Genomic DNA, 26353 nt, shown 5'->3' with positions numbered 1-26353 from the left:
GCAAAGGTATCTCCAAGCATGTTAAACAAAAACCATTTGAAAAATGTATCAATAACACAAGGGTAAGTCAAGATGAGGAAATCCTCAAGGTGGCCAGAAGAAGGCATGCCTCATCACACTTACTCTGATGACCTGTGAGGTCGGGGCGGCTCTCTCTATGTGACTGTTCTTCTCACTCTGTTTCAACTGCAGCTTGTATTCACAATTAGGCTGAAACACAAAACATACAGCAGTGGACAAACACAGATGATCAAAAGAGTCTCCAGCAATAGCCTATAAAGGCATACTATCAAATTCCGTAAAACCAGAAATATTCGTTGCATGAAATTTCCATGAATTACCTCTAGCATTCAACGCATATAGTGTAGATGAGAACTTTCATGTGCATTTTAACTTTGCAAATCTTGGCTCCTCACCAAATTTGCAAAAATTTCTAGCATTACAGTACAACGTATATCACATCCCCAAGAAGTATCACAAGAAATATCCCAACAACAAAAAGTATCATGAACTCTGAACAAATTAAAGCACAAATCAGGTATACTATTATCATTTTATGAGTTACAATCAATCTTACAAGAGCTTGGTGAACAATGTCTAATCATATTAAAAAACAACAACAACAAAGTATCAAAAGAGGAAGGATTAAGACCTCTGTAAAAACAATGGCTGGTATATTGGTTGTACTCCACCATTAAACCAGTTTGCTTGATGCACTTACAACTGTAGTCCTATTACAAAGGATTCCACAACAATCATATTTTGTTCTCACATTTGGTCTGACATATATCCACTATCTCTGCACGTGCAGCAATTAACATGTTCATGGGAGCTTCACTGATTTGCACGTTATTCAGGAAAGGGAAGACATACGATGTAAAAGGAGGAGATTCAACATTCCTTCTCATTTAATACCTGAAGTAAAGTTTTTGAGGCAGAGGATAAATATATAGTTTTCAGGGCACAGGTCAAACAAACGGTAACTGCAACTACACCTGTGACCTTTGACCTATCCACAGTGAATCGGAGTTTGGTACACACCTGGAGACCCCTGATCCTGAAGTTCCCTTCCTCGTCGGACACGCCCTCTTCCACAACCTTCCCACAATCCTCGGCTGACAGGGCTTCCACGGCGATGCCTGGCTCCGGTTCTCCGTTCAGAGATGTGACTGAACCAAAGCAGCTGGACAGGGCAGGATGACAGAAGAAAATGAACTTTATGTTACGATGAAGAACACTGAGCAGATTCAATAATCTTTGACTCGTGTGTCTTTTTTTTTTTTCCACTGATGACAGACTCAAGTACTACTCAAATGATTTCTGTTGAATAAGCATTACTTGAGCTTTATTGAAATGGTGGACTGCAAAGCACCCAATAATTATAACATCATTCTACCAACTTACAATTTGTAAATGACTGCAGGCTGTGTGGTAAGGGCTGATTGCAAAAACAAAAGAAAATCATATGAAAAGCATCCGTGACTCTGTGAGTAATTTGAAGTCTATTACAACACAACAATATGGCAAAGCTGCTGATACTTAAATGTGATTGTCAATATTCTTTGAATTAAAAGTGTTTCATATTCCATCTTCACGTAATTAATTTGTATAAAATAAAGTATAAAATCTGTTCGAGAAATTGCAAATCACATTAGTGGCAGGAAAATATGTAATATGGATCTTTTTACCAAGATATACTGTGCACACATCACAAAACAATGAAAGACATGAGGCTACAGCATAACATGCCCACAGGATGGGCTCCTGAACAGTCAAAGTTTTACGCATTGGCCAACCTGAATGCCACTCGGTGACCTTTGACCTTGATGTCCACAAACGACCCCTCCTTGACCTCAATCATCTGAGTGGTGGGTTCAAACTCAAACTCCTTCATCAGGGCCCGCAGGAAGTAGGTGTCTGGTCCGAGGTCGCCAAAGGTCAGCACGCCGTCATCCTTGGTCAGGTTGTTGCTACGGAAACTGCCTCCACTCAGGGAGAGCAGCACACCGGAGAGGGCCTTCTCCTGCTCATCAGTCACCTGTGATCAGATAATGGTAGGCATCACAACGAACAGGAGTGAGCACGATTCATGTCATCTCAAAGAGTTACAGTGTACAAGTACTGGTTATAATTGCTGCTTAGTGCTCCATCTTTGAGAAGTTATCAAGTTGACAAGATCCATTTGAGAAAATATGTACCCATCATTCTTATTATCATTATTGTTATTAGATATTAGCCAAGATGGAGCATTAAGCAGATGTGATTTAAACTCACATATTTCTTATCAAAAGTTTTTTTGGTTTTTTTATGGCCGTTTTCTCAAAATGTGTTTTTAATTCAATTCAATTCAATTCAATTCAATTCAATTCAATTCAATTCAATTCAATTCAATTCAATTCAAGTTTATTTCCATTCAACATAAAATCATCAAACAATTCATACAATGTAAACACATAGATACAAACGTAAGAATATCAAAAGAAATACACACACATACACAAAACAACAACAAGAACAAAAGTCAAATATTTAAACCAATCAAACTGCTGTATTAGAAGAAAGCGGTATGCTTTCACAGACTGCATATTTACCCCACTGCATACAGGAATCGGTTGCATATTGCATTAAATCTCCAGGCATTTTTGGCTGTCCTTTTAGTCAAAACTTACTAAAAATACATTTATGAGATAGGGAGCAGGAGGACACACAACAGATACGACAAGATCGACAATGTAAAGAGTTGGCATGATGTCAGCTTTGAACAGCACTGCAAAACAGGAAACGTACCAGTGAGGTTATGTATTGCACTAGAATTGACTGAATGCCACAGAAACCCTTCCATTACCTGGCATCAACATGATGGTTCCAAGTGAGATTGGCAATGATCATGACAGACATCAGCCATCAGATGACATATTCTCTTCTTGTTATTGTGAATCCTTTTTATGCACTGGTACTAAGCTTTATTTTGGCAAACCTTTTCCGTCAACACTCAGAAATCCATCCAATCTTTAACCTAGTTCTAAGGGTAACAAGCCTACTCAGGTTTATCAATGTGCCGAAGTCTAACAGGGAGGTCAAGGTGAAACAGCAGGGATTACAGGGATTAGGTAATCTCTATTCACTGACAAATAGTTTCCAGCCACCTGTGCCAACCAGCAAAGAAAGCAGTCCAGCATGTATGCCAATCGGTGAACAAGGCATAGTAAGGATGAAAGCATGAAGAGCCCTTGAACTTATGGGGTTTTTTATTTTTATTTTATTATTTCTCTTTTTTTTTGGGGGGGGGGGGGGTTGGTGGAGGGGAATTTGAGTGACCTCTCACCTCAATCCTGATCTTGCCCAGCTTGAATGCCTGGAAGTATCCAAGCTTGCCCTCCTCCTGAGTCAAGATGTAGCCTGCCAGTGAGGCCTCAACCCTGTAGTCTGTGGTATCCTCCAGGGGACCAACTCTGTAAGGAAACAAGATAGCTTCAATGCAACATATTACTGCCTTCAAAGTTTGGTATCATCTTTTTCCATCAACCTATTGAATACTAGTCCCGAGTATACTTGGGCAAGTGTCTATGGGAAATGTGTTAGCAAAATCGGGTTATCCTTAACTGGTTAAAGCATAATTTAATGATGCCATTGCAACTTTGCCAATCATGTCTTTCTCCATTTCAATGACAAATTTCCCTATTTCTAATGAAGAAAAACATGCCTAATTACATCATAAAACATAATACTGGTAGTCAGTACCACTCTGAGAGATATTTGGAAGAAAGCATACTCTGCTACAAACAGACACAATGCATTCTGGATCACTCTTGGTCACATAATGGCCATAGAGGGCCAGTGACCCACCTGTACTGGCCATTTTCATCAGTCACTTCGGTGATGGCTTGCCCCGTTGCCTGCTCTTCCTTCTCGCTCGTCGGGGTGATTGTCACTTTCACACCAGAGAGGGCAGGCTGCACGCGACCCGTGATGAATACTCCTGGCCGACCTTCGAACTCCGCCACCAGCCCCGGACAGGTCTCACCTGCTCAGGAATGATACATGAAAGTCAGTGGCCTTTAACAAGATGTGAAGAGTAGCACAAAGCACGGTACATTCATCAACTCTCAATTTACTGTAAAACGTGGATATTTTTGCACAAGTAATTTCTCGCGCTCAGCCGGGTAAAATGAATTTTCCTTGTTTTTGATTCCTTTGAATCAAGACATTTATTGGTGAACATACATGTATAACGTGCAAAAATATTTGCATGTTTACTTTCGCGCTGGTTTCTGGTCATACAACATGCTGGAAAATTTCCATACCGCGAAAATTTCCACTTTTACAGTACACTTTTGAACCACAGTGATGAGTCTGGAATTACATGTCACAAGTTATGTTACAAGTACAAACAGTGATATTAGTAGCATTATGCATACACATATTAGCTGGGGTTGTGATATCATAAGGAGAGTTCTGTGAGTATTATCGACCATTCTGTTTGTCTATTTTACTCTATTCACTATTAGATTGCATGAAATTGACATATTGCACAATGAGTTAGAATAAAATAAAACAATAAAAAGCTGCCATGTGAGATGTCAGGCTCAAATAAAACCCAAGTTATCTACCTCCTACATGCACTATGGCAAAATGATGAAGTAAATCTAGACAGAATACATATATATAGTACTGGTATACCTCTGAACTATTCACAATCTAACCTATAAGGTATATGTCAGCAGTGACACACATACCAGTATGTTTGTTTTCTGAAACACAAACAAGAAAAACTATATTGACATACAGAAGACAGACAGACAGACAGACAGACAGACAGACAGACAGACAGACAGACATATATACAAACAATTGCTCTTCAATATGGATGAACTTCACCTTGCAGGGCATGTTTAGTTTGAAGCTTGTTTGAATAAATCAAATATCATCAAATATCACAGAATTTAAGATCTTATTGCTTGTTTATCGATGTTTCCACAAAATTGCTCCTTCTTACCTTTCAGAGCTCCTTGTAAACTATGAGCCTATAAGAGTTCTTAGGTCTTCACGGGAGGATCTATATGTGATACCCTCCATTTCAACAAACTACTATGGCAAACGTTGTTTCAGGCATGCCTCCCTAGAACTGTGGAACAGCATCCAAAGTGATATAAAACATGCAAGTTCCATCTATAAGTTCAAAACTTCTTTAAAAACGCATCTGTTTTCAGAAAGTAACAAAGTGATTGCAGATGTGGATTTATGCAGCATTTTATTGTTTCTGTAATCACCTTTTCCAGTTTATCTCTTTGTTTCCCCTCTAAAGTGCCTAGAGACCTTGCCAAAGGTATTATGCACTATATAAGAACGGTGATAATAATAATAATAGCAATGTAAATATATGACTACAATGAAATACACTGGTCATGACACAAACAGATAATAAGGAGAGACTTTGAGGTCAAGAGTAAGGTCATAAATGCGAAAGAGAAAGCCTGTGACCTTTGACCTGTGGCTTACCCGACTCCACGGTGACCTTGATGGTTGAGGGATAGAAGAGAAACTCCCCTGACGACGGCTTGAATTCCAGAACCTCACCATTCCTTAAATGTTATAAGAGATACATTGTTGTCCATTACAAGACTTTGATAATGATGACGATTATTTGTGTATTCATTAGTTCCTTTAATCAGTTTAACAGAATTCACAGTTGTTTTTGAACAATTATGAAGTCAAGTTCTTTAAATTTTCATAGATATGAAAATGTTTGAACTCTCATGTGCATGTGACAAATTATAATCATATATGAAATCTTGAGATCTTGAGTGGTAAGTACTAATTCCAAGATGTGAGGCAATATAAATCTATTCTGTCAAATACTAATCATCCAACTTTCAAAATGAGGCATACCACTTAACCTTTTTCATGCTTTGAGTGCCAGCTGGTACAGAAAACCTTAAAGCATTGTACACATTGTCCAAAGTCCCTGACACAGAAAAGGTTAAATAGCTCCCAAAGTAAATGTAACTCACCTTGCCCAGTGGGTCACTTCATACACCTGTGGTCCCATTAGGGACGGTGCAGGCTTAGACTCCTTGGTGTCATTTCCACTCTTCTTGGCAGGAGGCTTAGACTCCTCCTCCAGCTGTTTGATTGACTTCAGGGGTCCCAGGGTCACGTCTTGCTCAAGCGCATCCCCAGAACTAAGTTCAACAAAGCACAAATATGACATTAGTAAAATAGAGTGTAGTCAATCTACAGTGTACTGTATGCAATATACAGAATGACAACTAAGTCTAAAAGAAGTTTGAAGATGACCATAGCACAGAATTGGTAATACAGTGTTGCTGGTAGCTGAAATTTACAGTTTCTGCAATGTTAGACTCTTCCTTTAGCTATTTTGTGGACCTGTTTTATTTAAAATGTCATATCTTGTTCAAGCATGACTCTGTTGTATTGTCTTTGCAATACATGTCAAAGAATAGCAGAACAATGAAAATGATTGCATTATGTTTTTTTTTCTAAAAAGATTAAAAATGACAAACAAGAGTGATTCAAAAGTTTGAACTCCTGACACATTCAGATACTAAGCAGCGAAAAAAAAAAAAAATCTGTCATTTACTTGTGTGAATGATTTCTGCCTAATTGTCTGAAAAAAAAACCCCTGGACAGACCTCCCAACCTTTCTGACTGAAAAATAGGGATGATTTGGCTCAAAAGTAGGAAAGAACGAGCAGTTCTCATAGGGGTGTGCAGTAAAATTATCAAGAAAAATAGGAAGCTCCTCTTGAAACAAGAGCCTGGAATGGTCAAAACTCAGATTCCTTTCCTCCAAATTCAGTATGGTTGGGAGGTCCGCCCCTAGTTCACGGATCAAATCCATCAAGATCTCTGCCATGAAAGTTAATGAGCAAAATCAAGTACTGTGATAACAAGATAAACATTGTAAGAGTCCTTCACAAGAAATGTCCAGAGATATCCACTGAATTATCAGGCCCGACAGATGACAGCAAAGGAGAGAAAATAAGGAAGGGATAAAATAAGTGGGAAACAATAGCAAAAAAGAAACACAAATAAGAACAGAAAGAGAGAGAGGATGCGAGAGGATGAGAAAAAAAAAAACAGAAATAAAGGAAGAAAAGAGAGTCACATGGTGCAAGTCGTACCTGATGGTAACCTGTATGTCTGTAGCTGGCTCCTTGGTGGAGATTCTGGCGCTAACTTTATGTTTCACAGCTGTCAGTGTCAGCATGGAAGGTGAGGCTCTGTACAGAGATACAACGTATTGATGAAACACTCCAAACAGTTAGCCAAACATGGTCGACAAAATGATCTCACATGTGTTACTGTCATGGTATTATCCATCACACTACACTCGCCAATTTCTTACAGTGCAATTCCATACCATGCTGAAGTTCATTTTGATTTATAAAGAGAGTACCTAGTAACAGATGAATGGAATGGATAGAAGTCTCATCATATCCGCACACAGAGAATGTTATGGAACGTTAACATTTCATATATTTCAATCAAGTAGTTGTATCGATCAAAACCTAATATGCAAATTGGCTGAGGGGTTTCAAAAGTTCACATTTTCACTAAAAAACAAACAACAAACAAACAGTTATGTTGGTTACATCCACATATAACATGTATTGTATGTAAGAGAAGGCATTCATCACCTAACATGCCTCTCACTGCACATAAACTTTGCCTTTTTTTCACGACAGAAAAATGAAATCAGATAAGAAATTGTATCCCTTGTATGCATTGTAAATACCTAGCTATGGGTTTTTAAGGGAAAAGATGTTTGATGTTGCTATGTTATTGCCAAGTTTATGGAATATTTTGTGTACAAACCAACAGAACATTTGTGAATCAATGACATCATCACCTAAACTACATTGCATTGTAAACACATGGAAAACTTCAAAATTTCGTAACTATCCGCTCCCATGTCCATTCTTAATATCTTCATTTTCATTTTGCATTAATTCTTTCTATCAGAGTCAACTCTGACACAGAGTTGCGTAATCATGCCTTGATCCAAGAAACTCAATGTCAATTCCCTAGGGAACAAGGAGAAACCTTCCAGCAACATATAAGGAGATTCCATGGGACTGCTGGTCGCTATGCGTATGGGGCTGCTGGTCGCAGTTAATTGCATGATTACTCAGACATGAGAGCACTTTGGGGCGAGTAAGTCTCACAGTGTTAGTTATATGAAAGGTACTTTAACCTGAAACACAAACTAAGACAAGGAAATTCAGGGAAACTATACCATCCCTTTAATGACCTATTCGTTCAACTTACGTCTTGAAACTGTACTCTTCTTTGTCAAACTGGTGGCAGGACCTTGGTATGAGTCGGTATGAGCCTGGCTTCTCAAGGCAGAACTGGTTTGCTCCCTTGTTCAGTGTGAATGAGCCCTTGTGTGCTGGCGAGGCATCCAGAGCATATTCCTTTGTTTGAAAATCAACAGAACATCACACAGTAACTCTCTTGCTAAGTGTGAACACAACCCTTTTAACACTGAGGTACAATGGATAATGGGTATTTTTTTTTTTTTTTGTGAAGAAGCCAACAGTACGTCATACAATAAGAAATTGCTGTAAAGATCACACATGTGATAACAGATTCAAATTCATGAAATTTTTCGAAATGTTTTTTTCTTTTTTATGCAACTGATTGACAAATTGTCCTACATTGACGTAAATAAGATGATGCCTGTCCGGAGATCAGGAGGTCGTAGGTTCGAATCCCGCTCAAGTTTGTACACCCATGATTTCTTTTATCATGGCTACTACTAAAACACTGATGATAAAAGAATGTATCCCTGCCAGTATGTGTCTTCATTAGTACAACTTAAAGAAAAAATAAAGGGCAAAGAGCTGATCAATTTTGTCTACTTCAAAAATGCATAAAACATACATAACCAAACCAAAAATATTCACAGTCTCCAACTAATGATTGTGTATATTTTGTGTGAAAGTACAGAATATCTGTCAGATTGCACACAGAATGGTAACCACATTAGAACTGTTCCAATAGTCATACCCACATGCTTAAGGAGTCATATGGGTAGTGCTGAATTAAAATTGGCTACTGAAGTACATGACATTGATCATCAAATTATAAGATAAATATCAATTTCTTGCTCAGAATGCGAAAATCTGCATGAATTCAAGGAAAAAACAAGTCCTTGACTAGGGATAGACTGCCATTTCACTGGAAATTTTCAATGACAACTTCAGATTTGGGGATTTTCAGTATCACTGTTTTTCATCTTGAATTTCAGGATTTCAAACTGTTCAACATTTCTAAACTTTCTACCTTGCTCTGTTGATTTCCCCGAGAACTATTCAGGAAGAGACTTACAAGCTGAATTGGGTGGGATACATGGCAGTGCAGAACGTAGCCACTCTGCTGGAACACAAGACCACCGATGTCCTGATCGACGACCTCGATGTCAAGCGACGTCGACGCCCAACACCAGTTGGCCTGCACTGCACTGACTGCAGGTCAGAAGAGAGATAGAGGAAGATCACAAGATTTGACCAATGCAAGGAAGATGGTAAGATTATTTTGTGCGACCGACATGACCAAGTAAGAGGTCAAGGGTCAATTACAGTCACATGCCCTGATATGGTGCTTGTCTAACAGGTGACACGACATTTGCTCCTGCGACAAACACTCTGGCAGAGCAGTGGCAACACTGAAGAGGCTACACTGGGTAAAGAAGACCTTGTTGTTGTTGTTGATGTTGTTGTCGTTGCTGTCATTGTCATTGTTGTCGTTGTTTTCGTTGTTGTTGTTGTTGTTGTTGTTGTTGTCATCATCATTATCATCATTATTACACTCCAGTCTTATTTTCTCCAAGGACTTAGGGTTAGGGTTGTGACAGGGTTTTAGGTTCAGCTTCATAAGGTTAGGGATAGGTTTGTGTGTGGAATTAATGTTTTGATTAGCATGGAGATATTTCATGGGAGCAATTGTCGCAGGAGCTAATGTCATGGAACTGTAATACATGACTTTCTCTCACCCTTTCTCTTGCCTTGTGTGTATGTTGTATAGGGTGTAATATGTTATTGGTGAAATAGGTAATTTCACAGACTTTTCTGTTTTTATACCATTCTTTTTTTCTATTTGTTTGTTTGTTTGTTTGTTTTTTTTTTATAAAAGCAAATTGTGGATAGTTCATATATGTTATGATATCCTGTCTTAGTTTTCCCTCTGTTCAAGTGTGTCTGCTTGTAAGTGGGTATCCCTATAGGACATACTCAGTCGAATCTCAAGATGTAAATAACTCCAGTTTGGATGGTTTGGCACTTGTTTCTTTTTGCCACAGTAGGACAGCCTTGCAGGTGATGGGGACCCACTGTGTCAATAATTTTGAATGGACACTAACCTGCATATTTGCCTGGCAGAATGTCCTTGATGACAAAGGAGGCTTGTTTGGTCTGCTGGGAGATGGGAACCTGTTTTCTGAATCCCCGCCCCTCCTTGGATTCGATCGTCAGCTGAAGCGTGCCGCAGATATCTGTCATGGGAGATTAGACGGCGAGTGTCAGTTTATGGAACTATGCAATGCAACTGCATGTTGACCTGTGCTGATTTATGATACCCTCAACATCATTTATGTGGCCAAATGAATATCTAGATATATGCCATATCTATTTTTACAATTTTTCTATTTTTCTTCAGATTACTTGGATAAGTCCATAAAAGTCCTTCCAAACCAGGATGACATCAAGATGATATGACATCATCTGTCAACCACAGCTTATCAATCAATCAATCAATCAATCAATCAATCAATCAATCAATCAATCAATCAATCAATCAATCTACTATTCTACTTTCTTTCTCTTCTAGAAAGAAGACTTAAATCAAATCAATGTACTTCTAACAATTTATGGTCAAACAAAGAAATTTAATTTTCTTATCGCTAAAATTTTTCTTTCTTTAATAATTAGGGATATGCTTGAATACTGCCTACATGCACATCTAACCAGTCTCATGTCCTCTGTTTTATCATTCTGCTAAGTTTGAACAGTAAAGCAAGCAATGACACTGGACAGGAAACATACCAATGCACTTCACGGTGCCTCGTATGGTGGCTTTGAATTGCGAGAAGTTGACGTCCAGGATCGGTGAGGAGATGACAGTGATTTTCTGGCTCTCTGGATTAATCAGAAGACCAGCTGCTTTCTCTGCTTCTGACAAGACAGGCTGTGGATTCATCGAAAGAGATGGGAAATACATTGTAAATGTAGGTGGATGAATGAACGGCAGAAGGGCCCTAAGGCAGAAGTGCTTGAAAAATCACAAATAGATGGCGGCTACATCACATGAAAGAGCTTTCAAGTCTCTATCGAACTATGTCACAAACCAAAATTCAATTTTTGGGGTAAAATTTCATGCTGTAGGGCCCTTTTGCCAGGCAGGTCACAAAGCATGTGTTTGTGAACCTTGAAACAGGATTAACCTCGTGTTCACACTAGGGCACATGTCATGAAGACAGTCAGGAGAGGTCTTATCTTTTATACGACTGACTGTTTTCACTATTATCACAACTGTCCCTGAGCTGTGACGGCTGTTCTGGTTTTGGCTGTGCATGGCATTTGACACCAGAGTTTGTGCATGTGCACATTAAACTTTAATGAATACAGCTGGGTGCTATCACTTACAAACCCAAGGTCACTCTCCCCTCCAAATTAAATTCCCAGACCCAATGACTTTCTTGGGGACACCGGAAGAAGTCCACTGGAGCGTCCACACTATGGTTTTTGGAGGAATGTGGGACAAGTGTGAATTCAGGATGTGTTGTATCATGTGTGAGTAAAAGGACAACAAGCATCTTGGACCTGAAGTTTGAAAACAAAACATTTTAAGTTGAAGTCCTTCATGCCATGCTATTAACTACAACAAACACAGTCACTCAAATCACCTAGTCCCACCTACCAACATCTTTGTTGGTAGTTCCAATCATACATGGTTTGCAGCAAGGTCTTGATAATTTTGGTTGGATGTTTGTGACTTTACATATCACAAAACTGTAAGAAAACTTGCCAAATCTAATCAGATAGACTTGCTTGCGATCATTCATTGCTTTCTTAATCATAAAATGATTTCAAGACAAATTTGATAATTTGCTGTGTAACAGTGAGTATTATTTTTAAAAAGATCTTCTGGTCTTTTACCTTCATGACATAAGAACCAGGCGCAACGCTAAAGCAAAATGCTCCATCATCGTCAGTGGTGGCAGTCTCAGGCTGTTTGTCGCCCTCTTTGGACAGGGAGACTTTACGGTACCCACCAGCTGAGGTCTCCACGCACCCACAGAGACTGAACCTGCAGACCAACATGACACGGGCATCATTAGTGAGAACATGTGGAAGAATAGAAACCAATCTGTATCATTTTAACAGCAACATGAAGAGTGGATAGACAGGTTCCATGACATTTGCTCCTGCGACAATTGCTCCCATGAAATTTCTGCAAGCTAAGCCAATCAGAAATTCTACCCCAAAACATAACTCTAACCCTAATCCTAATCCCCACATCAAATTAAACCTACAACCCTATAAAAACTGTAACCCTAAGTCCTTGGAGAAAATAAGACTGGAGCAATTGTCGCAGGAGCAAATGTCTTGTCACAGGATAGACAAGGTTCCAATGACATCATCAAGCCACGCTGGGGGGCAAACACTGCACACGGAGGCTCCCATACGCGCTGGCAAGTGTGTAAGCATTACACATTGTGGTTTTAGAATTTTCGCCAGCCAAAAATAGCAAGAAATGTGCAAAAGAGAATGTATCACAAATATTTGTGAATTTACAGTATAGTAAATCATTATATTGTACTACTGATACACTACATGTAAGGCATACATGTAGAAACATTATCAGCTGTAATACATTTATACTTCTGGCATATAAATAAGTGTAATTTATTGATGGCTACATCAGCTTTACTGTAAAAGAAATGCAATGCGTTGGCTTACTTTGAGGCCACAATATCAGGAAGCTTTGGTGTATTGGGTGTGACCTTTACACTCAGGGGGTCAAAGGTCATGTGCTCCTTGCTGACTTGCAGGGTGTATGTGCCAGACTTGATCTTCTCCAGCTGGAAGGTCCCATCTTCTTTGGTCGTGACTTCCGCCTTGCCTTGTATCTTGACCTTTACCCCTTCAACTCCCTTGCCCTGTAGATATTTAGAATTAAAGATGTTGTTGGGGGCAAAATATGAGTGGGGTAAAAAATCTCATAATCACAAACATGATACAAAAGATACTTCAAATTTCTTCGACACATCAATTCCAGGGGGACTTTTACTACAAAATTATTTTCTTTTCATTATCAAATTGGCAATTCTGAGTTTCACTGCATATCTTATACTGGGGAAAAGAAATATATGGAACTGGTTAAATTCATCAAATCTGCACAAATTCAGTAAGAAATTTAACCCTATTCTAACTGGGGGGGGGGGGGGGGGTCAATTTGACCCCCCCCCCCTCAACGTTTCGCGCCACGATTTCGCAACGCGCAAAGATTTTGCCACGTCGTTTCACGACTTTTTTCATTGAAGTCTCCCGCATATTTTGAGACCAAATTTGCGACGTCCGGGTACACAATTTTTAAGTTACGTAATGTTTTGCATATGCATGTCAACCAAAAAACAGCTCAAATTCATGATATCGTGTGCAAATCCAATGCAAATTGTGTTTTTTGGATAAATTGATATAAATTAGATTATTTCAACTTTTAACCATTGAAATTAATCAATTCTAGTGTAGATAAGCCTGAAAAAGTGCCTGCAACAAATTTTGGCAAAAAACAATAGAAAACAAAAGGTCAAAAAAACAATAAAATACATAAGAAATTAACAAAACAATAAAAAACAAAAGAAATTGATTTCGATTGTGCTAATTTTTTTCAAGAAAATTGTTTGATGTGTCTTGAGGAATTCTGACACAAAAATTTAGCAATCCTCCAGTCTTTTTAATGGAGTTATAGGTGAAAATATGATTTCATGCACAAATTTGCATAATTGATTTATTAAAAATAGAAAGGCAATATTCTTCTATTGTATGACCATGTCATCTTGTAGTCTACATCCAGCTCTATCTTCAGGCAAAATTTCGCGGCGATCGCACGATCAGCGGCCGAGATCTGAAGGGGGGGTCAAATTGACCCCCCCTCAGTAAAAACTTGGTCTCAAATAGCCCAGTTAGAATAGGGTTAAGCCCCCCTCCCCCAAGAAAAAAAAAAGCAGTAGCTAAATGACAAAATTTGATAACTCTGCATCCCTTACCCCTTGAGAATGATTCTTGCAAAATCTGATCAGAATGCATACAAAAGTAAATGATGCAGGGTTGATAATCACAATCTCTCAGAAGGCCCAAAGAGGCAACCTGTAAAATTGCCATGAGAAACTGCTACCTTTAACCTACATAGATATCCACACAAAACAACACTGCACTATCAGGTACACTAAACTTGCTAGCCTTGGACACCAAAAGCTGCTACATGTATCAGGCAACCATTACATTTCCACAATGCAACAGCACTCACCGAAACAACAAAAGTGTACAAAAATGAATCCTGAGTGGACTGCAATGGATTACCAGCAAGACCATTTGAGATACAAAGCAAACATCAGGCATAGTGCACGCTATGGCAATAGTTTCTGCTGAGTGATGTAGCAAATGTGACTAACACTGATTTTGCATGCGTGACTGACGAACGAGTGTCTTCTTTAAAGGTTCCATTGATTTACTTTGCCAGCCCTTTTGCCGATTAATCAACAGAACTCACACGCTACATTTACCAGCTCCATCATACCAGACTACAATGCCCTGGAGATCCACTCTCAAGCGTTGACAGTATGCGGTTTTGTGAAACTTTCCAACTGTTCACATTTCATTATTCTCATCATTATTGTAATCACCACTGCAGAGGAAAACTGATAATGTCTTAAACCATTTCAAGCTGATTTACTTGTGTGCGGGTATATTGGCATAATTTACACTCATCTTTGCATAATTTACATTCCAGTGAAAAGATGGAAGGTCATCTGAAAGTAGAATTCACTTTCAAATTCCCTTACTGCCTGTGGAAAAAAAGGCTCTCATCACCTGAAGCCTGACAAAACATCCTGAAAACGAGACATGATTGGTTTTATTTTATCGTGCCAAATCAGAGTCAGACTCACCCCTGCTGCATCCAGAACGTGGCCGACAACAGAGAAGCCTGCTACCTGAAATAAAGTCTGCAAATGGAAGAGAGGAAACACAAAGTTTGTTCTCATCATATCCACAAATAGGTTTTATGGCATGAAAATGATTTGAAAAGCATTCATATAAAAATCAAAAATGTAAGATTCAATTACATTATTCCGAGTGTTTGTAGAGATTAAAACAAAAATGACTGAAATATAATCATCATGAACTTGGTTGAAAGAACTTACTACTACTGTCTGAGAACACACAACATAAAATCATAGCCAAGGATCAGCTACCTTAAGAACTAAAACAAGTTTGAGTATAAGAAATATCACGAAAAATTCATTAACAAAGCATTTGAGTTCTTTGCAAGCAAAATTACTCACAAATGTTCAATAGGATTAACTGAGGTTCTCTTGGAATGCCATTGTAACATGGCATTCTAGTGTTCTGTATAAACAATGCTATTGATACATCAGTTCAAGGTGTGTGTGTCTGTGTATAACGGTACTTTTGGTTTTACAAATTAGTCTACAGCACTCAATCACTAAACAAAAACCAGCATGTCAGTGGTGACTGAATCCCTCATGGATACTTGTTGTGGCTACACCATTTAGCTGGAATTGGCAACGATACACCGCAGGTGTAAAAGTAGCTAATGAGGTGACGATCGCATGCTAGCTTGAAACACCTTAACCCCTTGACGACGAGTCCAGAGTATACTCAGGCAAGTGTCTATGGGAAATGTGTGTTGTAGCAAAATCAGCCTGTCCTCAAGGAGTTAATGAATCTCAAAACACTCACCGGCAAGTTTAGGGTGTTGTGCGTCACAGTGAACTGCAGAGATGGTGGTACGACATCAAACGTGGTGTGCTCTCCCTTGTAGAAAGGTACCTGGAATGAGAAGCACCCCAAAAGATGGCTGATCATCCAAACAGCCAAGCTTACCTGACAGTGTTGGGGTCACTTTCTATCCATATCTATTGTTGAACTGCCATCATATTGATGAAATTCCAATATATTTCATGCACTTATCTTTGTTTTTCAAATGTTGCTATGGTTACCCTCAATTGGAAGCAAGTTCAGACACTGTTAGTGCTATAACAAACCAACCTTGTATAACATGAAATATTTTGTCATGTTTGAACTTTGTCACACCATGTGATAACAATGTAAAAAAACAAACAGACAAACAAAGAAATAGCAATTTATTTCATTTACAATGACAATGCAAATTTCTTTTGAAATTACTGATGTTTTAGGGAAAGTTAGGAAAATGATCTTACTGAAATTTACCTCAAGGAACCGAGTACAAAAAAATTAATTGCTTTAAGATTTCCACATTTGTCAGGACTTCTCAAACATACGTGTCTGCTGCAACAGATTGTTAGACTGCAAATAACTGGAATACCATTATTAGAAATCCAGTCATCTGAAGTCATAATTCCTCCTATGAGATCTAGTCTCATTCACAAGACCATTCTTTTAAAAATGCCAGAATACCAGCACATGTATGAGTAAACCATACATTAGTCTCTTTTCAGCCTGAATACGATGGAGAGTCAATTACGGCACAACCAGACACAAGGGCTTACCACATTGTACGTTCCGCTGGCCAGACCCGGAAACACAAACTGACCATTGGCATCAGACTGGACGTGACACAAAGGGGACTTGTCCTGTGATTGGTAACCCGTCACACCAGTCTTCTCACATTGTACGTCCTGGGAGTGGGAACAAAGTTAATGTTTACACTAGTTCAAAGAGTAACAGCACAGAGCAAGAAATATTACAGGAGAGAAGCATCTCAGATTTACGGGAGAAATCACCCTAACAAATAAAGGCAAATTGAACATTTATTGTAAGGCAAGATACATGTTCAATTGCGATACAAGATTTCCACAAATTGGAGCCAACAGCCTTTTTTGCAGCATGAAATTTTCACGAATTGCCACTGGTATTCAATGATTATAGTGTAGACAAGAACTTTCCTATGCATTTTAATTTCGTGATCTTGGCTCTTGCGAAATTTGCAAAATTAGAATACACACAAACATTTCTGCTTTTACAGTAAAACAATTAAAAATGTGGTACCAATTACAAGGGTACAATAAAAATATCTATGTACAATTCATATTGCTAAAATGATCTAATATGGCATGCTTTGAAAACTTCAACTCAGTAAAAAAAACTGAATCAGATGTTTATGTCACTTCTGTATCAGTCCTCCTTTGCTAGCTGTAAAATAATCTGATACACAATGCCTCCCTCATCCTTTGGGGGTGGAGGCATAAACAATTCTTTTTGTTTACTCTGTATGAAAGAGAAGAAGTGTAAACATTATGTCTTCTGCATTTCAAGAAAATTGTACGCATATAACTAATACAAACGAAATTGAATGAGAGCAGGGCTGCCAATATCCATCCCAAAAAAATCAGGGAGATTCCAAAGAGAAGTCAGGAGATACTTGTAAACTCTAGTCTATGCATCTCGGTGGGCAAAAACAATCCTCAAATCAGGAAATGTCTTATATTTTCTTGTCTACATACGAGGAGATATCGAGGTTTCCATGAAGTCTCCTGCATAATCAGGGAGACTTGGCAGCTCTGTGAGAGCAGACAGAGATAACTGACCTGTTGGGTGCATGACAAGGTCTAGAGAGATACTAAAAATCCAGCCTGGTATTGATATACACACAAATTTCAAGAAACACACTCTAGATGGAGTCAGACCCACCTCTGCCTTGACTGCGTCTGAAAAGAGGATAAAGTAGACGTCTTTGATCGTCTCGCCTTCACTCATCACTTTGCCCCGAACATCGTAGCCCGAAACAAAGATGGGGGACTCCACGGTGGCCGTATCCTTGGTGACGGTGTGTTCAACGCTCGCCTGGTTGAGAGAGGGAGACATTTGGACAAAGGGATGATTTGCTACTACCACCAAAAATGCTTCATGAGGGTTGGCAAATGTTATCTGAAGACTACTTCAATCTATTACAATGATACACACAACCACTGTGGTGCATAATCCCTTAAACCTTTCTTTAAAGTTTATTGTTGTTGTTGCTGTTGTCTTTTCAATAAAATGAGGCTGATACCATAAATGGCAACCATCGACACTTGGAGATTGCAACAACAAAGGCCATGAAATCATTCACAGATTACTTACACTCTGGAATATACTTTCCTTAGATATCTCACTGATGGTAGTAATAATAATAATAATAACAATAATAATAATGAAATTTTTATAGCGCATATAACAAATGAATGTTCCCTATGCGCTTTACAATCTCATCACAAAACATACTGTAACAATTTACTTTCAATATACACACACATAGACAAAAAAATATCAATTCACAAATAAATAAGTCTTTAAAGAAGATTTGAATGAGACCAATGAAGACGACTGACGGATATGTTGTGGTAACGAATTCCACAATATATTGTTGACTATCAACAATGTAAGTGTATTTACCATTCAATATTCTCAGAAGAAGTAACAATTCTGATAAAAATGGCATTATGACATGAAACCATTAACCTGTATTTGCAAGATGCCTTCATGTCAGGGCTCAGGAACATCCAAATACCTGATACTTTGGAAAGTAAGACATATCTGTGTGTTTAAAGATCTGTTTCTTTCCACAGACGAAGATGAAGGAGTACATGTTCTGTGCAATCATGCTGCATTCACCTGCCTTCACATCATTCATAATATCTCTTCTCAGATTTGCCAAAAAAGGCTTACACTGTTCCGGAGAGGACCTAGACATTTCATGTTTTAATCAGTACATTCTGACATTTGTCAAGAGCATTTACTTATGAATGAGTATATCCTTCTAAGAACCCCATTCATCTAAGAAAAGTATTTACATAGTGCAAAGGGCTAGGGTCTCCAGCTACATAAACCTTCAGAGAATGTTATCAATAGATGTATTTCGGAAAATTGGGATTGGATTGGTATTCAAATTGGAGCCCGAGTCTAATGTTGACGTTTCTTGAGAGTTAAAGTCCTGCGACGTTACTTGTAAGCAGATGTTGCAATTACTATAATGGCAACAGTTTTACAATGAATGCTGAATACTGCACCTGTTGAAAGGTCCAGCTTGGATGTGATGCTGTGATGACAAAGTCTCCAGGTAGAACATTTGGTATACTGTACCTGTTGGTGTGACATTGTTTACAAGAGTGATATTGTCATATTGTTATTATCACTGTGAAACATTTTACTCCTCTGAAAATGAACACAGCCTCAAAGGTAGATAAGATGCAACCCATATCAAAACATTATTAGTGTGAGAAAAACAACAATAACAAACCTATAACTAATGCAGCTGAACCAAAAACTTGTATACTTTTTAAAATGACAGAATGGGGGTAGCATAGTCATTCAAGAGGTGAAACGCCATAAGTCATATTGGTTCTTCCATGTTTGCACTCAAAATGATGAAAGGTTAGGTCAATGCACTACAAGAAACATCAATTTTGGAGCATACGTGAGTGTACACTTGCGTCATAAAGAAAAGCTCTCCATGAATTCTCAATTGCCTATAACAAAGAATTTGAAAGTGAGGAATGAGAAAGCCGATGTTATTTCATTTTCTTGACTCTGTCTTACAATGTGTGGATGTTTATGAAGAACAATTTGAACACTTACACTCCTCCTTGTTTTGTCCTTGTTTCAATGGCGGGTGCATCTTTGTTTTCCTTTGACTTCAGTGAGATTAGAACTCCTTCTGGGCCCTCTGTCTGGCCTTTGCTCAAGACCTTTCAAGAACAAGATTATTTGTGTGATGAGGAACATTACATAAAACTGTTAAATTCAGTTGTTTTTTTGTTGTTTTTGTATTTGCGGCGCGTCATTCAAATATGAATATTTACGCCTTTATCTTTATAATATGATTATTTTACATATAATAAATAAAAATAAAAAATAATAACTTTTTACAATCATTTTTATGCGAGCTATGTGTCTGCTGTTATACGGTTGGGGCAACTAAGTTCTGGTGCATGCTGATGGCAAACTCTGATCAGCCCGGCTCGTTGCATTGAGCAGGCTTCTCGGTCGCACACACAACTGTTAAATTCAAAATTAATGAATGCTAGCCTTGCATCAAGTTGTTCTCCTTGCACCTGATTGACAAATTGCCCTTCATCGACATAAACAAACATCTATTATTCAGTGTTTTCTAAGTAGCCAGTAGCAGAACCTGCTACTATGAGGGGTCAGAACCATCATTCAGTGGCAGCTTGGTAGTCTAGTGGATATGAAGCCTGTCTAGCGATCAGGATGCTGATGGTTTCAAGGCCAACCCAAGTATGTATGCCTGTGATTTTTTGTCATGGCTGCCACTACAACACTGAATCATTAGTGTTTACTTACAATGAAGAAGGGTAACTTGTCAATCAGTTGCAATAAACAATTTAATGCTCTGCTTTGAAAGAGTATGGAATGTAACAGTCATTCATTTGACTTGAAGGAAATGAATACCTTTCCTCTTGTGGAAGACAGTGCAACATGTGATGGGGTTTTCAAATAGCTCTTAAGCTTTACGGAAGAGAACACAAAATATCTTACAAACACACAATGGAACAGGAAATCAAAGAATAATGGCAATGAATACAAGATGTAACATTCATTCATGAAGACAGAGGAAGCTGAAGTTTCAAATGTTCAGTGTATACTTTCAGTCTACATTCTATTCTGTATTGGTTGAAAGAAATACACTTATTCGTCTGAACTGATAGGTGGCAATATTTTCTTTACATGACTGGAAAGACAGATAAAAGAAAAACCACAAAACAGTACGATCAAGTGCTGAGGTTTCTGGAGGAATCTCCAGCTTACCTTTCCCGATACCATGTATCCCCGGAAGAAGAAGTTGATGTCTTTACTCTGACTACAAGGGTCTGTTTCACCATCCACTTTCAGATCCACACTCATCGGGTCTGCCGAGCACAACGAGAAAATTCACAGTCAGGATTCCACTGGTATGTATAGCATAAAATGTATAGCGTGAAGAGTTATGCTTATAAATTAACCTCATGCCTTCTACACTGGACTGTCTGAAATTCATCTAAACATTAGGATGTCAAAACATTGCCACATATGATCTGATGCATCCACATAAATTCTTCTAGTTCTTGCTAATGTGAAAACAAGCTTGAGGTTTACAAAAAGAAAGGCAATCTAACACACAATGCCTACAATATCCTCAGGATGAAAGAAGCATGAAGGCCCAAGTTAGGGTAGAATTTGAAAGTTGATTCCTTACCAAAGCTCCATCCAGAAGGTGGTTCCAACTTGAGCACAAAGTCCCCCTTATCGTAGACTGGAATCATGAAGTAGCCATTATTGGGGGCGCAGTCAGTCTGATATTTCAAGGCACCTTGTTTTGTGTAAAGCTTCACCTGCATGCAATTATCATATGGAAATGGAACAAAAAATATATTCTTACATTTGTCTGCTTCATCAGAAGTCATATAAAATCTATTACTTTACTCCTGAAATATTTCTCAAGCATTTTCCAACTCCAGTATCTAGTCATGAGCTTAAACAAATGTATCTTTATATTTTGTTCATTTATTTTATCTTTTTGTTAAAAGTAGAGCTGCAAACAATTTTAGGTCAGTCAAGATAAGAGGAAACTTTTGCCAACATGTTTGGTTTTTTTTTTTCTAAAATAGGAAATCTGAGTCATTCTGGCTGTTTTTCAGTTTGAAGCATTTCCAAGAGCTCTCTTTTCCCTCAAAATAATATGGAACGGGGTGGTGTAGTGATATTAGTAAAATAGCCATCACCAACCAGCGTCATCTGGCGCTCGCTTACAGGTTCATTACTTTGCACACACAGCTTGCCAGAAATTCTGCACTGTGCTGCACACCGAGCTATGACGAGGGTGGATAGATATCCTTTCTTCAGTAATGTAATCTGGTAACATTGCTCCAAGAGTAGATTTTTCCATAACAGAGATTTTAAATTGTTGTCGTTGGCAGTGGATCCGTAAGCACAGGAATGGTAAATTTGATCGCTTTCATCATTGCAATGCCAATTTATGCTTCTTTTCTTCATCAATTCTGTTAAATTACTTATTTATCCCACAATCAGCAGCTGAGAGAAGTCTTAAAATGAGATTTTAATGGGGTTTTTTTTTAACAACATTTTTTTTTTTTTACTGCCATGGTCAAGCATACAATTTGAATTCTGCATAAAAACTGGAACTTATCGGACAAGATTTTGGCAAATTTCTCCGCATCAATCAGCACCTCTCTGTAGCAGCAACTTTTCATATACCAGGTCAGAGCAGCTATGCATGCACTTAACTGCATGTAGCTGCATACATGCAAGCATACGATGAACGTCATGTGTGCCAAACTACAAACCTTAATTTATAATTATCATATTATGCCACTCATGTCCGACTCGGTGAGTCGGTATTAAAAGGAATATCAGGAAAATCGGGGTATAAATTTAAATGCAGTAATACAAGCCGCCAATAATTCGACCACAACACCGTCCAAAATGAACAATGCACATAGATTTCGTCATGTACATGTAGATCTACATGATGATAGTTTGATACCATTAATGCATTAATTTATATGGAGCTCAGCTCAGTCAAGCCAATACAACATTACACTGCCGCTGCCTACAATTTAGGCCACAATTAACAACAATCACACGAAATCAAGTTGATGGGACTACAATATGTCGCCAAAGGTTTTTGTGTGACAAGAACGAACCTCAATCTTTGCAAAATTGATTTGTATCTCAGATTTGATGAATCCTCCACATGTAACGAAGTCCTGCGCCTCTATCAGGAGCGAAAATGATGCTAAGAACCAAGATAGTAAGACGAAAAGGCGGGTGACCTTCGCCATTTCGGACTCCTTTCCAATCACACGTGAGACGCCGACATACATTGTACACCACCCCCACCCTAATTGTCCTTCAATCAATGGAGTCAGGATACGCGTTAGAACGCTCTCTACGGCTGCAGTATGCAGAAAGCGCAAAACTGAATTTACTGTGAGTGGCTGATCAACTGGGGGCTCATTTGTTAATAATCACTTCGAAAATGACAGCCATGATGTTGCTCGAGACTGTTCCAAAAACAAATATCGACTCAAATTTGTCACTGTATGCCCCTCATGTATGTCATTTAATCAATCAAGCAAGGCAACCGATCAATCAATCAATCAGTCAATACAAAATGAATTATATGTGTAATATATTTCTCTCCCTTTCTCTGTCTATATCTGTCGTTGTATCTTTATGATCTGTTTTATTTGATTAACACTAGGTGTGTCATCATTTTGTGTTTCCTTATGCAAATTAACCAGGTTAAATCAGAATGTTTTGTATAGAATACAATAAAGCTCATCTGGATGGATTTTTAAATTTTATTTATCATCATAAGTTATTGATGTGTAAATATATTATGTAAAATTTCTTCTATTTCAATGTTTTAATTGTCTATTTTGTTGTAATATCATAACGTGACATACAATTTCTGCATACCAAAAGATCTTTCCCAAAGTCGCAAGCATTTATCTTGGTAAAAGTATCATGACATGACGACGCTGAGAGAAGAGACTACAAAAAAATCATCATTTAAACAACGGCGTAGCCAGGATTTCATCTTAGGGGGGGCGGTTAGTCTGCGAGGGAGCGAAGCGACCGAGCCCGAGCGAGTGGAGCGAGCGAGGGGGGGAGGGTGTGGGAGGGGGGTGTCCCCCCTCCCACGGTAAGAACTTTTTTGCATTTGGATGTTGTAAATGGTGCAATTTGATGCATGTTTTTGCGCGTTTTGTCGACGTGAAACAGTCCCACTTGTTTATGGTAGCAGTTTATTTTGATGTAGATTATTATTGAACAATTTGCCTATAAAAGGGTATAATTTAGATACACTTCTTGTATTAATTCTTTTCACTGAATATCATGAACGCGACTGAACCCGAGCGAGCGGAGCGAGCGAGGGGGGAGGGGAGGGTGTGGGAGGGGGGTGTCCCCCCTCCCACGATAAGAACTTTTTGCATTTTGATGTTGCAAATGGTGCAATTTGATGCATGTTTTTGCGCGTTTTATCGACGTGAAACAGTCCCACTTGTTTAAGATAGCAGTATATTTTAGTGTAGATTATTATTGAACAATTTGCCTATAAAATGGTATAATTCAAATATTCTTTTCACTGAATATCATGAACGCGACTGAACCCGAGCGAGCGGAGCGAGCGAGGGGGTAGGGGAGGGTGTGGGAGGGGGGTTTCCCCCCTCCCACGGTGAGAACTTTTTACATTTTGATTTTGCAAATGGTGCAATTTGATGCATGTATTTGCGTGTTTTAACGACGTGAAACAGTCCCACTTGTTTAAGATTGCAGTATATTTTAGAGTAGATTATCATTGAACAATTTGCCTTTAAAATGGTATAATTCCAATACACTTCTTATATTAATTCTTTTCACTGAATATCATGAACGCGACTGAACCCGAGCGAGCGGAGCGAGCGAGGGGGTAGGGGAGGGTGTGGGAGGGGGGTTTCCCCCCTCCCACGGTGAGAACTTTTTACATTTTGATTTTGCAAATGGTGCAATTTGATGCATGTATTTGCGTGTTTTAACGACGTGAAACAGTCCCACTTGTTTAAGATTGCAGTATATTTTAGAGTAGATTATCATTGAACAATTTGCCTATAAAATGGTATAATTCCAATACACTTCTTGTATTAATTCTTTTCACTGAATATCATGAACGCGACTGAACCCGAGCGAGCGGAGCGAGCGAGGGGGTAGGGGAGGGTGTGGGAGGGGGGTTTTCCCCCTCCCACGGTGAGAACTTTTTACATTTTGATTTTGCAAATGGTGCAATTTGATGCATGTTTTAACGACGTGAAACAGTCCCACTTGTTTAAGATTGCAGTATATTTTATATCATGAACGCGATTGAACCCGAGCGAGCGGAGCGAGCGAGGGGGGAGGGGAGGGTGTGGGAGGGGGGTGTCCCCCCTCCCACGATAAGAACTTTTTGCATTTTGATGTTGCAAATGGTGCAATTTGATGCATGTTTTTGCGCGTTTTATTGACGTGAAACAGTCCCTCTTGTTTAAGGTAGCAGTATATTTTAGTGTAGATTATTATTGAACAATTTGCCTATAAAATGGTATAATTCAAATACACTTCTTGTATTAATTCTTTTCACTGAATATCATGAACGCGACTGAACCCGAGCGAGCGGAGCGAGCGGAGCGAGTGAGGGGGTAGGGAAGGGTGAGAACTTTTTACATTTTGATTTTGCAAATGGTGCAATTTGATGCATGTATTTGCGTGTTTTAACGACGTGAAATAGTCCCACTTGTTTAAGATTGCAGTATATTTTGATGTAGATTATTATTGAACAATTTGCCTATAAAATGGTATAATTCCAATACACTTCTTGTATTAATTCTTTTCACTGAATATCATGAACGCGACTGAACCCGAGCGAGCGGAGCGAGCGAGGGGGTAGGGGAGGGTGTGGGAGGGGGTTTTCCCCCCTCCCACGGTGAGAAGTTTTTACATTTTGGTTTTGCAAATGGTGCAATTTGATGCATGTTTTTGCGTGTAACGACGTGAAACAGTCCCACTTGTTTTAGATTGCAGTATATTTTAGTGTAGATTATTATTGAACAATTTGCCTATAAAATGGTATAATTCCAATACACTCATACAATTCTTGTATTAATTCTTTTCACTGAATATCATGAACGCGACTGAACCCGAGCGAGCGGAGCCAACGAGGGGGGAGGGGAGGGTGTGGGAGGGGGGTGTCCCCCCTCCCACGGTAAGAACTTTTTGCATTTTGATTTTGCAAATGGTGCAATTTGATGCATGTTTTTGCGCGTTTTATCGACGTGAAACAGTCCCACTTGTTTAGGTAGCAGTATATTTTAGTGTAGATTATTATTGAACAATTTGCCTATAAAATGGTATAATTTAGATACACTTCTTGTATTAATTCTTTTCACTGTATATCACGAACTCGACTGAACCCGAGCGAGCTGAGCGAGCGAGGGGGTAGGGGAGGGTGTGGGAGGGGGTGTCCCCCCTCCTACGGTGAGAACTTTTTACATTTTGATGTTGCAAATGGTGCAATTTGATGCATG

The 26353-nt window shown here is 38.8% G+C and overlaps 1 protein-coding gene across 1 annotated transcript in view; it reads right to left on the bottom strand.

Moving 5' to 3' along the window:
- The window catches only part of LOC140229550 (BOS complex subunit NOMO3-like), a 28649-nt gene extending 5524 nt beyond the window's left edge, over window positions 1-23125 (bottom strand). The window contains exons 1-23 of the mRNA XM_072309798.1: window positions 22955-23125; window positions 21487-21622; window positions 21060-21160; window positions 19869-19978; window positions 19301-19373; window positions 17943-18095; window positions 16802-16930; window positions 16011-16100; window positions 15197-15253; window positions 12987-13186; window positions 12183-12333; window positions 11070-11211; window positions 10388-10519; window positions 9358-9494; window positions 8293-8441; window positions 7146-7244; window positions 6012-6182; window positions 5500-5582; window positions 3847-4024; window positions 3326-3452; window positions 1797-2038; window positions 1042-1183; window positions 124-210 (exon numbers count right to left, since the gene is read on the bottom strand). Of these exons, the coding sequence (XP_072165899.1) occupies window positions 124-210; window positions 1042-1183; window positions 1797-2038; window positions 3326-3452; window positions 3847-4024; window positions 5500-5582; window positions 6012-6182; window positions 7146-7244; window positions 8293-8441; window positions 9358-9494; window positions 10388-10519; window positions 11070-11211; window positions 12183-12333; window positions 12987-13186; window positions 15197-15253; window positions 16011-16100; window positions 16802-16930; window positions 17943-18095; window positions 19301-19373; window positions 19869-19978; window positions 21060-21160; window positions 21487-21622; window positions 22955-23092 (3027 nt within the window). The 5' untranslated portion in view covers window positions 23093-23125. The remainder of the gene's footprint in view (window positions 1-123; window positions 211-1041; window positions 1184-1796; window positions 2039-3325; window positions 3453-3846; window positions 4025-5499; window positions 5583-6011; window positions 6183-7145; window positions 7245-8292; window positions 8442-9357; window positions 9495-10387; window positions 10520-11069; window positions 11212-12182; window positions 12334-12986; window positions 13187-15196; window positions 15254-16010; window positions 16101-16801; window positions 16931-17942; window positions 18096-19300; window positions 19374-19868; window positions 19979-21059; window positions 21161-21486; window positions 21623-22954) is intronic.
- Between the last annotated feature and the right edge of the window lie 3228 nt (window positions 23126-26353).

This window comes from Diadema setosum, chromosome 6, assembly GCF_964275005.1.
Source record: "Diadema setosum chromosome 6, eeDiaSeto1, whole genome shotgun sequence".
Classification (NCBI taxonomy): domain Eukaryota; kingdom Metazoa; phylum Echinodermata; class Echinoidea; order Diadematoida; family Diadematidae; genus Diadema; species Diadema setosum.
This window is presented reverse-complemented; position numbering and strand designations above follow the sequence as displayed.